At 27.8% G+C, this 12,051-nt stretch overlaps 1 protein-coding gene across 1 annotated transcript; it reads left to right on the top strand.

Moving 5' to 3' along the window:
* The first annotated feature begins 1,879 nt into the window (after positions 1-1,879).
* LOC145191079 (H/ACA ribonucleoprotein complex subunit DKC1-like) lies at positions 1,880-10,380 on the top strand. The gene is made up of 18 exons (XM_090067650.1): positions 1,880-2,010; positions 2,322-2,345; positions 2,507-2,526; positions 2,812-2,886; positions 2,996-3,087; positions 6,390-6,438; positions 6,584-6,719; positions 6,806-6,870; positions 6,999-7,125; positions 7,273-7,403; positions 7,477-7,540; positions 8,283-8,362; positions 8,449-8,569; positions 8,715-8,833; positions 9,027-9,127; positions 9,665-9,737; positions 9,836-9,958; positions 10,038-10,380. Exons 1-18 carry the CDS (start codon positions 1,989-1,991, stop codon positions 10,095-10,097), a joined length of 1,482 nt encoding a protein of 493 aa, XP_089923776.1. The 5' UTR covers positions 1,880-1,988; the 3' UTR covers positions 10,098-10,380.
* Positions 10,381-12,051: the final 1,671 nt, after the last annotated feature.

The following is a 12,051-nucleotide window of genomic DNA, read 5'->3' as shown; positions in this document are numbered from 1 at the left end:
TTATAAATGAACAAAATTTGAAACCACGATAAAAAGCGGTTTTTTGTTTTTTTACTTTTATCACTTTTTTCTCAATAATTTCGGAAACCGCACGTTTCTGCAACTCATTCTTATACATGTTTTTAACAAACACCTAGCTACAATACTATATTAAATGTAAAGCGTGGGGAAGCGTGGGGAAGCGTGGGGAAGCGTGGGTAACTACCAAAAGTCTCAGTGAACTTGAAGAATATTATATTTTTTCATTTATTTTATTGTTCAAATAATTACTCCTAAAATGAACCATATAAGTAAAAATGTATAATTTTCTTAAAATCTCCATAACATGAGCTTTTCAAAAATGTATAATACTTTATATTTATTCCTAGAAAGTTTTATAGAAAAATAACTTTTAAAGTGATGAAGCGAACAGGTTTGAATTGACCATCCACAAAAGTAATAAACAGTAGGGCTTCAAAACTTTTTTTTTACATAAAATTATGTGAAATTCCTGCATTATAGTAATGATTGACTATTAAACTATTTAATAAAATTGAAATATAATGACAGTAGCGACATTAGTAAAAAACATTTATGATATGCTGTTGCTCAACAATTTTCCACTGTGCACCGGTTTGAATTATGGCGCTGTTTTTTTGGCTAATGCTGAATTGCTTCCAATTTTGGCATTCTTTTTTGAAGTACAAATCTTTTAAAGTACAGATCTTTTGAAGGTACATTTAAAACCTCATAGTTTTTTAAGTCGGACATGCATTCTGGGTGGAAAGATATTTGCACAAGATTACAAGATTGCTCAGCCTTCTCCCCTCAAAACGTCTTTCTCTTCTCAAAATGACATTCTTCATTGCGATGTGAAAAATTCCATCTCGTTTTTCAGTTTCTTCCCAAGAAACTTGAAAATTCCAAGTGAACTTTTACTTTTGGAATAGGAATCAAATATTCCAGAATTAGTTTCATCCAAGAAACTAATTCTGGAATATTTGATTGCACCAAGAAACCTGACTTTGGTGTCAGAGTTAGATTAGTCGCTACTGACTTCATACTCGCCGCTTGTTTCTCTTAACAAGTTGCATAGGAGTCTTTGGAAATTCTTCTCTCACAAGAGTTCTTGAACCACCAAATGTGTTCCATGGGTGCAACAATTATTGAACCCATGGAATACATTTGGTGGTTCAAGAAACTTAAGTTTGAAGCTCTGTTGGAAAAAACTTAGCCATTTCGGAAGCTTCATCCGTAACTGAGCAGACAATCCTGTTACTAATTTTCAACCAAAATTCTGCCAGTTTTTTGGTGACAACTAAGCTGAAAAATTTTTAGCTGGGTGGATTACTTGTTTGTGGTTTTTCGGAAAATCATAACCTTTTTCAGACAATGTAGATTAAATGAAAGAGCTTTTAAAAATGACATTTAACTAAACTCAATGAATGCTGTAAGCCTTGAAATTACTTCTTCAATTGTGGTTGCTTATGAGAAAAGTTGATAACTTAGGTTGATTCTGTTGCAGATTTTGTTGTCAACTTTTCCTGTGTTTTCATTTTGATTCCTTGATTTTGTTAAGATTATACATTATTCCAGTTGTCTAGGTGATATTACATTCCAGTTGAGTATAACTTGAGTGTTGATTTGTACTTCTATATATTTTGCAAGTAACTGTTTTTTATTTGAACATTTTGACATTTAGGCAATTTAAAACTTGTCGAATTTGTATATAGGTACAATTTTCCGTTCTGAGTAGTTGCCGCGTTTCTATTAATGCTAAAGATTTAAACAATCAGATTTATCATGACGAAGAAAATATATTTGCAGAGAAATAATGAGAGGGAATAAAGAAAACTTCTGTATTAAAGAAGGTACAAACTCTGTGTCGGAGTTTATAGTGAACCTCCCGCTAAGACTCATTATTAAAATGGTAACTTTAGTACACGTGAGAAATTTCAGGGTACCTCGTGGTCCTACGTTTGTTATACGCTAATAGTTACTGAGCAGGAATGGGGGACACAGAAGTAAAAAGTAAGTTTTAATTCGATTCTAACTATTCTTCAATAAATTTAAAATTAGTAATTATGTGCATCGATATTTCACATTCACCCGATAAAGTTTTCTACATAAAATTAGTTTTTGAAATTTGTAATAATAATAATAATAATTATAAAAATAATAAAAAAAAAAAAAAACAACAACAACAAAGAAAAAAACTGATTTTATATTTCAATTAATTAGAATCAAATAACTACATGGATAAACTATGCATGCATGTGATAATATATGCATGCACACATTTTTTAGTAGAAGATAGGTAATGGTTGTTTTTTTTTAATTAGAGAAAAAGAAAAGCAACAAGTCTGGTATGTTTTTATTTGTTCTTTATTTTTGAAAAATTATTCTAATCTTTTGCTAAAGCAATAAAATGTTTTTTCAAAGTATTTTTTTAGTTTTAGTAAGGAGTTAGTTTTTGTGTAATTCTTATTAATTCTCCTTATTTGAAGTCTGTTATAATAATTTTTAGAAGTTGCAGAAGAAGACATGGTAAGTTATGGTTGTATAGTGGTAACTATCATCCTTTTTAGATTTTAGGTTTAATAGGATAAAAAAAAAAAAAAAATCAGACTGGAAGTTCAAAATATTTAAAAAATATCTTCTTAGAAATATAGGTCTATTAAACCACATGTATACTTTAACCATAAATTGAGTTGTAAGTTTTTACAATAATGTAGTATACATGCAGTTTATAGATGCATACATCTTCAATATATTCTTGTTATATGAAATTCAATGTAGTGAAGACTTTATTTTAACCTGAGGCATTTCTAGGATGGAGATTACATTATAAAGCCAACTTCAGTTGTCCCCAAGCTAGATACATCAAAATGGCCACTTTTGTTGAAGGTACCAAATAGTTAAATTTATAAAATTTATTAGATTTCTGAAAAGTTTTTAAAACATAAATTTATATAGAAAATATTTTTATATGTATATAGATTTATACCATATTTAGAATTACGATCGTTTAAATGTAAGAACTGGTCATTATACACCAATTCCAAGTGGAAGTGCACCTCTTAAACGAAATCTTAAGGAATATTTGGCGTATGTTTTCATGTTTAAAAATTACTTGATCTTTAAATATTTTTATATTGTTGTCATTTTCTATTTTAAATATACAGCATCATTTAATGCATTCTCACAGGATAATATAAGAATAGATATTAACATTGTTAGTAGACATTGTTAGTAGATTATTATCTGTTAATCTAAATGTGTATTTAAAATGATAAAACCATAGTTCTGCTTCCATAAAGTTTTTTATTTCTGTTAAACTCATGTATTCCAGCAGAAAATAAACACTTAGCTATGGTATAGCTGTTGTTTATGTTATTTACTTTACAATCACTAGAAATCAAACTCATTCTGCTATGTTTACCGTTGATTAACAATTTAAAATGTAAGAAACAATTTAAATGATTGGTCAAAAAGGTGCTATGTTATGCTCAATGTAGCATTTACTTAGCAAGATGGTATACATTTATCAATGCTTTTTACAATACCAATTGTCTAGAAAGAAAAAACATTTTTTGTAACTTTTGCATCATTCAAAAATTTCATTGATTATCTTGACATTCCTTTTGCAATTAAACCTTAACTTCAAAAATCTCACTTTCTGATTCCTAAACTACAGCAAAAAAGAAATGGATCTATCCATTTCTTTTTTGATAGATGGATTTTGAATAAAGCAGAATCTTCTTATGATACTTTGCCTTCTTGTTTCTGATAATTTATTCTCATCTTCATAAATTTTTACAAGAAGAACTCTATGTGCACTTAAGAGATCTTGATTTGTCTAAAACAAAAGCTAACCTTCCTGGGGTAAATTTTTTGACAGTGGAATCTCCTACAGGATGAGTTAAAAGTATATTGATCAATTCAAAAATCTTGAAGATTTGAAAGTTATTTTTAAGTTAATGTAGTTGAGTAAGCCTTTTAGTTAAATTTCTATAAATTTTAGTATTAGTACTTTAGTATAAGTACTTTAAGTACTTTTTAAGGAGCCAATGAAATTTTAGGATTAGGGAAAGGTATGAAAAAAATTATGATATTTTGAATCTTAATTCACATCCTAATTTACTAAGACTAGCCATTTTTATGTATGGGGGAGAAAATATGTGTTTTTATGTACAGTGTAATATCAGCTTAAAAGGTGTTTCATTCTAAAGAACATTTTAAAGAAGTGTAATACTCTTTAACATCAGCTTAAGTAAATTTAACAATGATATATATTAACTAGATATCTAACTCATGCTTCCGCAGTGAAGCAATTTTTTTTGCCAGGAAATGATGCAACGATAAATAAAAGCAAAACAAAAATGAATAATTGTCAGTTTAAATGGCTATCTTTAAGGGCTACCAGCATTTAAAGTTTTAAAAATTTGCTTCACTTTTTCTCACAGAATTTTTGTGAAGTTATATATCTAGTTAATATATATCATTGGTTGACATATCATTGAAAAGCTCCCCTTGGGGTTGGTCCATAATACGATTTGTTATATCAATCTAATTTTCATTTCAAATCCAAATAAAAGTAATGCATTCAATTTTTCAATTCGTTTTCAAAAGTTGTTAAATGTTGTTGACTGTCACCTAAGTCAGCTGAGTTAGTAAAAGAACAATATCATTTCAGAATTTTGATAATCATAGTCTTCATAAATTATAGTCTTGTTATATTTATAGTCTTGATAAATTCTTTGCAGACTTCTTATAGGTAAATTATGCTTTTCAAGATGTTTGGAAAGTTTTTTAATTGTTTTTGTGTCAATTGAGCATGGCTTCAGTGTTATTAATCAGCTTCTTGTAGAAAATATATAAGTAAAACTCTGACTGCATTATGTCTTATCGAAGATTACAAAAAGAGAAACTAGAATGTAGCAGCATAAAGTTAAAAAAAAAAGTTTGGATGATGAAAACAAAAAGCAGTTCTAGCAAAATGCAGAATCTTGCAAAGTGAAATAATTTAACCGAAGTATGATATACTTTTGGAAAATGCAGAAAAGGAAAGCAATTTCACTCTTTAAATAGTTTAACAAAAAAACTGTCAAACTAAACAAAGGGAGATTGAGGAGTTGCATAATGTAGAAAAGAAACTTTTATCAGAAAAAATAACAGAAATGTCTTCATTTGGTACATGTTGAATTAACCATTTGTTGTTTTTTGAATCTATATCTTTTTTATTATCTAATCTTGAGTTGCTGTTGTAGAAAAAAATTGTTGTTCTTATTTTATGTTAATTTGTGTGTGTGTGTGTGTGTGTTTATATTTATATATATATATATATATATATATATATATATATATATATATATATATATATATATATATATATATATATATATATATATATATATATATATATATATATATATATATATATATATTAGTTGCTTTAAAAATCTTTTCCAAAAAAAGTTAACATAGATTTCAAATATTTCCTTAGTTTTGATAACCTTATAGTGTATAGGGTTATCAAATATTTTTAAACTGAAAATACAAACAGAACAGAACCTTTCATGCTTTTAAGTATTCATTCCCAACATTTTTTTAAAGATTTTAGGAAGTGTATTTATAAATATATTTAAATATAAGAACTGCTTTAGAGATTTTATTTTCTCTTAGTGAAATTAAATATCAATGTATTTGTTTATTGCTCACTACATTTTTACATAGTTGGTGCAAATATTGTCTGTTTTTGTAAAATGATTTTTTAAAGGCACCAAACTAAAATCTGCACATTCTTGGACTATTGTATGCATATACAATAAAACATTTAACAGACACTGTTGTAATTCATCAGAGATAAAAGGTCCCCTTATAAATATGTTGTATTTATTTTTTTGTAAACTGGACTTAAAGCAGCATTTGTTACAGGGAGTAATATGATGATGAGAGCCATTGTTTCAAATGATCATAAAGCAAACAGTTCTTTTATAAAGTTAACCATTTTGAGGGTGTTAGTTCTGCTTTAGAATATTGATTACATTGTTGAAAATGTTTTTGTTCACTGCCAATAGCATTTTAGGAAATAAAAATTAATAACAAAACTTAAATTTTGCAAATTAATTTTAAATTACTTGTGGCTAATTAAAAACATTTGCAGTGCACTTTTTGAACTTTCTCTAAATTTATTTGTGCCCATACAAAAAGGTAAATAACACAAATACATGTAGCATATCAAGATCATAAGATTGGTATTTTTTTACATAACATTTCATGATCATAAGAAGCTTTCATTACTGATCGTTGATTTTAGTGAAGCTCTTCTTCTTGATAACATGACAATATGTAAATCAATTTCCATTAACTAATTCATGTTTTATAATTACCTTTTCCTATTCTTTTAGTGCTGGTTTTATTAATCTTGACAAACCAGCCAATCCTTCATCTCATGAGGTATCTTATGCTCTATTAAATCCAAATTATTACTATTATCTTTTTTTTTTTTTTTTTTTTTTTTTTTAGTTTAAATTGATTAGAAAAAGAAAGATAATAACAAAGCAATAATGATGTCACTTTTATAGCTTGGCTTTATTTTCAGGTCGTTGCATGGGTTAAAAGAATATTGCGAGTCCAGAAGACAGGGCATAGTGGAACTCTTGATCCAAAAGTTACTGGTTGTTTAATTGTTTGCATTGATAGAACTACACGTCTAGTCAAATCTCAACAAGGAGCTGGTAACGTTTTGTGCTGTTTCTCCTAAATTTTTTGTAGAGCAAATTTTTATTTAACACATGTTCTTTTTTAATAATCCATATTTTAGGAAAAGAGTATGTTGGCATACTTAGACTACATAATGCTATTGAAAGTAAAGATAAATTAGCCCAGGTTTTTATTGCTTTTTTGTGTCAGTTTTTTTAAGAGACTTGAAGTATTTTGATATTAAAGGTTAGCTTTTTGTGTGAATTGGTTTTAGGTTCCTTTAATTGCTTTACTAAATCATTAATGATTTTCAGGCTATGGAAACACTGACTGGTGCTTTATTTCAACGACCTCCTTTAATTTCTGCTGTGAAGCGACAACTTCGTGTTAGAACAATATATGAGAGCAAACTTCTTGAGTATGATAAAGAAAAAAATTTAGGTATTGTTTGAAAATATTTACAATAGACTTTAGGTTAATATTTGCTGTTGTGTCATGTTGTAGGCCAAGAAATAATATAAACTGAACTAAAATGCCTTTTCAGTATTAAACTCTGAATGATGCTCTGAAAAGTTTATTATATTTTAGCTGTGTTCTGGATGTCTTGTGAAGCTGGCACATATGTGAGAACGCTGTGTGTTCATCTTGGGCTCATTCTGGGTGTTGGAGGACACATGCAAGAACTGAGAAGAGTTAGATCTGGAATACAGTCAGAAAATGTAATACCATAAATTTTGTGTCATTTTGTTTTCTTGTATTTCTAGTGTTAACATTAAATGTTTGTTATACTAGGAGGACTTAGTAACGATGCATGATGTCCTTGATGCTCAATGGGTTTACGATAACACAAAAGATGGTAATATATTTCTTCTTTTTCTAAAACTTTTAAGTTGTTCACATTAATATTAAACATTTTCCATAGTTAATGCTTTGTCACTTAATCATGGTCAATTTAACACTTTAGGAACTGTCCTGTTTAGGAAGTGGTCCATGCAATTAGACAGTTGTTTCTGCTTTAAAATTGGAAATAAAAAGTACACAGCCCCTAAATAACATGGTTGACTTTTTTAGATGAACTGGAAATATGAGTGTTTAAAAACAATAATAATTGTTAAACTTTCAGAAAACTTGTTTTAAATAACATATGACCAGGGAATCATTCTTAGTCTTCAAAGAAAAAGAAAAAAAAGAAAATAATTTCAAATCTTTATTAGGGCTTAACAAATGTAAAATAAAACACAGATATTTTCCATTAACCTAAAAAGTTCTTTTTATATTATGATGTAATTTGCAAGTTACATTTTAATTTGCCAGCATAAAGAAATACTTTTGAAAGTTGTCTAAGTAGTTTCATTATTAAAAAGCTTTTTTTTTGTTTACATAAACATCTATGATGGGTTTTCTATTTCAAGTGCACCAGTTTCAGCCTCTAAACAATATAATAAGAAGACCATTTTTAATTAATGTCTCCTAGCATTTTATATAAGATTTACTAAGTTTTCCTGCATCCATGTAATGTTATAACAGTATTATATTTGCATTTCTTTTACTCTACAAATGTTCAAATTAAGTGTAAAATTCTTTATGTATATTTTTAGAGTCATATTTGCGCAGAGTAATTAAGCCATTAGAAAGGCTACTTATTGCTCATAAGAGGCTTGTCATCAAAGACAGTGCTGTGAGAAATTTTGAAATTAAATTAACTTTGTTTCATTTGCTTTAATTTGTTTCTGTGCACTTTGTTAGTACAAAATTTACTATTAGGTCAATGCAATATGTTATGGTGCCAAGCTTATGTTACCTGGTATTCTTCGTTATGAGTCTGGTATTGATATGAATGATGATATAGTCATGATGACTACTAAGGGAGAAGCAATTGCAGTTGGTATGAAAATATTTGAGTAACTTTTTTAGACAATTTTTTTTGCTGTATTGCTCTACCAACATTAAAAGCAAGCTGTTTGTTTCTGATTTCATAAATTTCATCTTATGAAAATTTTTTATTTAAAATTATGTATTATAATAAATAGGCGTTGCCCTAATGAGCACAGCAACGATTGCTACTTGTGATCATGGGGTAGTAGCCAAGATTAAAAGAGTTATCATGGATAGAGATACTTACCCAAGAAAATGGGGGCTCGGCCCCAAGGTACTTAAGCTTATTAAATTGAGTAATGGGAAGTTAATGAAAATTTTATTTCCATGAAACAATATTTTTTTTTTTTAATGGCTGTTTTGATATTTTAATCAATTTCAACACTAAAAACATTGATTAAAAAAAAAGTTAGGAATTATATTTTTGTTGCAAAGTCTCAACTTTTTATTTTATTTTTTTAATTTAGGCTTTAGAGAAAAAGAAAATGATTGCATCAGGTTTGCTAGATAAATATGGTAAGCCTACTGAAAATACTCCTAAAGATTGGAAATCCTTCAAAAACTACAGGTATGCAGCTATTGTTAAATAAAGTGAGTTCTATAAAATGCATGATGCAGCTTACACTATAGATTGTATAATTAGTATGAAAATCATTAGGTATACTAAGATGATGAAATATTAGCTAATACTATGTCATGTCGTATAAACATCCACCATATTTAAAGAGACTTAACCATTATGGCAGACATTACAGCCAGGGAGTTAAAATAGGTTAAATATCTAGTACTAAGAGACACCATTTTGTGATTGTACTACCTTCATTACACATCAATTTGAGACTAATTTAAAAATTTGCATTAATACTTTTTTTGAAATACATAAACTTTTCATTTGCATTAAAACTAAATCCAACAAATTTTAAATTCACGACGTGTAATTCGTAAAAATAATGACGTACTTATTTTTAAATTCACGGTATTAGTAATTTGCTAATTAATGACAATTAAAAATCGAAATTTTGTAATTCTAGTTCACTTTTTACATTAATGTTAACGAGGTTTAAAGAATTTTTGTAAATTTCTTAACCAGAATGTTTTTATCTAGCCAAGTAAAGACTGAGGATATCGTGGCTGGTGCTGTCAAAAAAGAAGCTGAAGAGGTTACTGTTTCTGCGAAGGTAAAATACGTTTAAAGTACAATTATTTATAATTATACATTTTCACACAATTTTTTATTGGAATTAAAAATAAGAGGAAAATTATTATAAAAAATTAGCGTAAACACGAAAGTAGCGATGAGGAGAAAATAAAAGTCAAAAAAGAAAAGAAGAAAAAGAAGAAATCGATCAGTCCCGAAGAAGTTGCTGTTAAAGAAGAAGTAACATCAGATCATGAAGAGGTAATTTACTTTTTTCTGAAAACTATTCTTGAAAGTAATTTTGTTTAATACTTCTATTAATAAATATAATGTCCTGCAGGTAAATAAGGAAAAAAAGAAGAAGAAAAAGAAGAAGTCCAAACGTGAAAATGAAGAATAATGATAGTAAACAAATGCGGTCAAAACGTCAATCCTCCTTTTTATGAGAAGTGATGGGTTTTTTTTTTTTAAAGATCGGACTTGTATGACGTATTTCTAAAGTTTTTTTATTCATTGGTTTTAAAAAAAAATACGTCTTAAAAAATGTCAAAATCCAACTTTTGTAAAAGGAAAAATTTTATTTTACAAAAAAAAAGAATACATGTTTTTTTTTTTTGTTTTTTTTTGTTGTTGTTGTTTGTGTGGTTGTGAAAAAATAAAATAGATTTGTGGCGCTTTGTCGATCTGAAGAGAATTATTTTTAACTTACATTCTGAGACAGGTGGCAAACTTTTAGTTAAATCTTTTAAACCAGCTTAAATTACTAAAAACCAATTGTAAGTAATTGTTCGATTTTAAACTTCTCTTATAATATCTAAAAACGTAGTTTGCGCGTTAAAGTCAGATTCTGCAATGTACACTCTAAAGAGTTTTTTATAGAAAAAATTCTCGATTAAAAATTTGTTATTTATGGTTTAACTAAATGCAAATAGATAGATAAGCAGCTAGAACTCCAATTCAAACGCTAATTTAGATACTGATTACTTTGGAGTTGAAAAAAATGAAGTCTTTTATTAGGGTGACTTTTTTTCTACTAAATTTCTTGCTGCAACGTAAGATATTCTGATGCAATTTTGAAAATATCCTCACTTTGTTTACATCAACTATCTGCGTGTAATTTAACAACAATAAAAAAATGAAATTCTTTTTATGGTTTATTTACTATTTGACACATCGCTGACTAGTAAAACAAAGTCAAAAAAATTGCAATTTTATGTTTTACATGGGCATCTCAGTCATAGATAAATTTTATGTTTTACAAGGGCATCTCAGTCATAGATAAAGAACTGGTAACATCACGGTATTTCATGTTAAATATCCGTGTCACCATTTTTTATTACACAAAACATAACTAAAAGCATATATTTAAATTTTACATTCCTGTGTAAACCTATTTCCTCTTCATTGTGTCGAACAAAAAAGTGGGTATCAATATCTTTTAAAAAGAAAGGTTACCAATGTTCTGAGGTTCTAGATATATCACTCAACAAATCAGACAATACATTAGTGAACACCAAATTAATAAATCAAATCATTAAAGAAATCTAAGAAAAACGATTTAAGCGTTGAATAATTCAAAATAAACATTTAGTCACATTTAGCTTAGCAACTCTATTGAACTGCTATGGGTTACATACCCTTGTATGTAATATAATGTAAAAAAGCAATATTTTTCGTTTTAGTTTTTAAATTTCCTTTTATCTTGTATATATTGCTTTAATAATTTTATGTAAACGTTCTCTTAGTTGAGGCGCATTTGAAAGCTTTTACCTAAGGTGCCAAATCGAGTTAAGGCTCTGATTATTTGGTGTCTTTTTTATGAAAGTCATCAATCTGATATTTATCACTGGTTATTGATAAACTGTCAGTGATAAAAATCAATATATTAGTAATTAAACTATTTTATGACTTACTTAAGAATATTAAGAATCTCTGATAATTGAAAAAGCATAATATAACATAACAACGAAAAATAAACTGAGGTAAACTTGCCATTTTTCAGCGAAATGGCAAATTTATTGAATGAGCGTAAAAGAGATAAAGTTTCATAGAAACTTCATTAAATGTACTTTCTATAAAATAATATCTTTTATACACTTATTTAATGAACTTGCTATTCAGTTACAAAAATCTCAGTTTATTTTTCGTGTGTTTGGAATATTATCCTTTTTCTACTCAACCGTTCTATTATCTGTGCTGATAAATAACACGGGCTTATAGATACCACAGATAATTCCTATCTTCATTCCAAAGATTAGAAAAAAATATATTTGCCATCGGGTTGTATGAGATAACAAATAAAAGCTTTGAAAGTGCGGACGTGGTGAAAAACAAAAGTTGATAGATTTTTCAAA

Source organism: Hydra viridissima, unplaced genomic scaffold, assembly GCF_058129835.1.
Source record: "Hydra viridissima isolate aposymbiotic clone 2 unplaced genomic scaffold, HvirCarnegie_v1 scaffold_11, whole genome shotgun sequence".
NCBI lineage: Eukaryota > Metazoa > Cnidaria > Hydrozoa > Anthoathecata > Hydridae > Hydra > Hydra viridissima.
This window is presented reverse-complemented; position numbering and strand designations above follow the sequence as displayed.

Bases quoted from the DNA above. Each gene is read 5' to 3' on its own strand.
- LOC145191079 (XM_090067650.1), top strand. From the start codon at position 1,989: ATGGGGGACACAGAAGTAAAAA. The intron at 2,346-2,506 runs GTATGTTTTTAT...AATAATTTTTAG, and splicing joins AAAGAAAAGCAACAAGTCTG to AAGTTGCAGAAGAAGACATG. The intron at 7,541-8,282 runs GTAATATATTTC...GTATATTTTTAG, and splicing joins TTACGATAACACAAAAGATG to AGTCATATTTGCGCAGAGTA.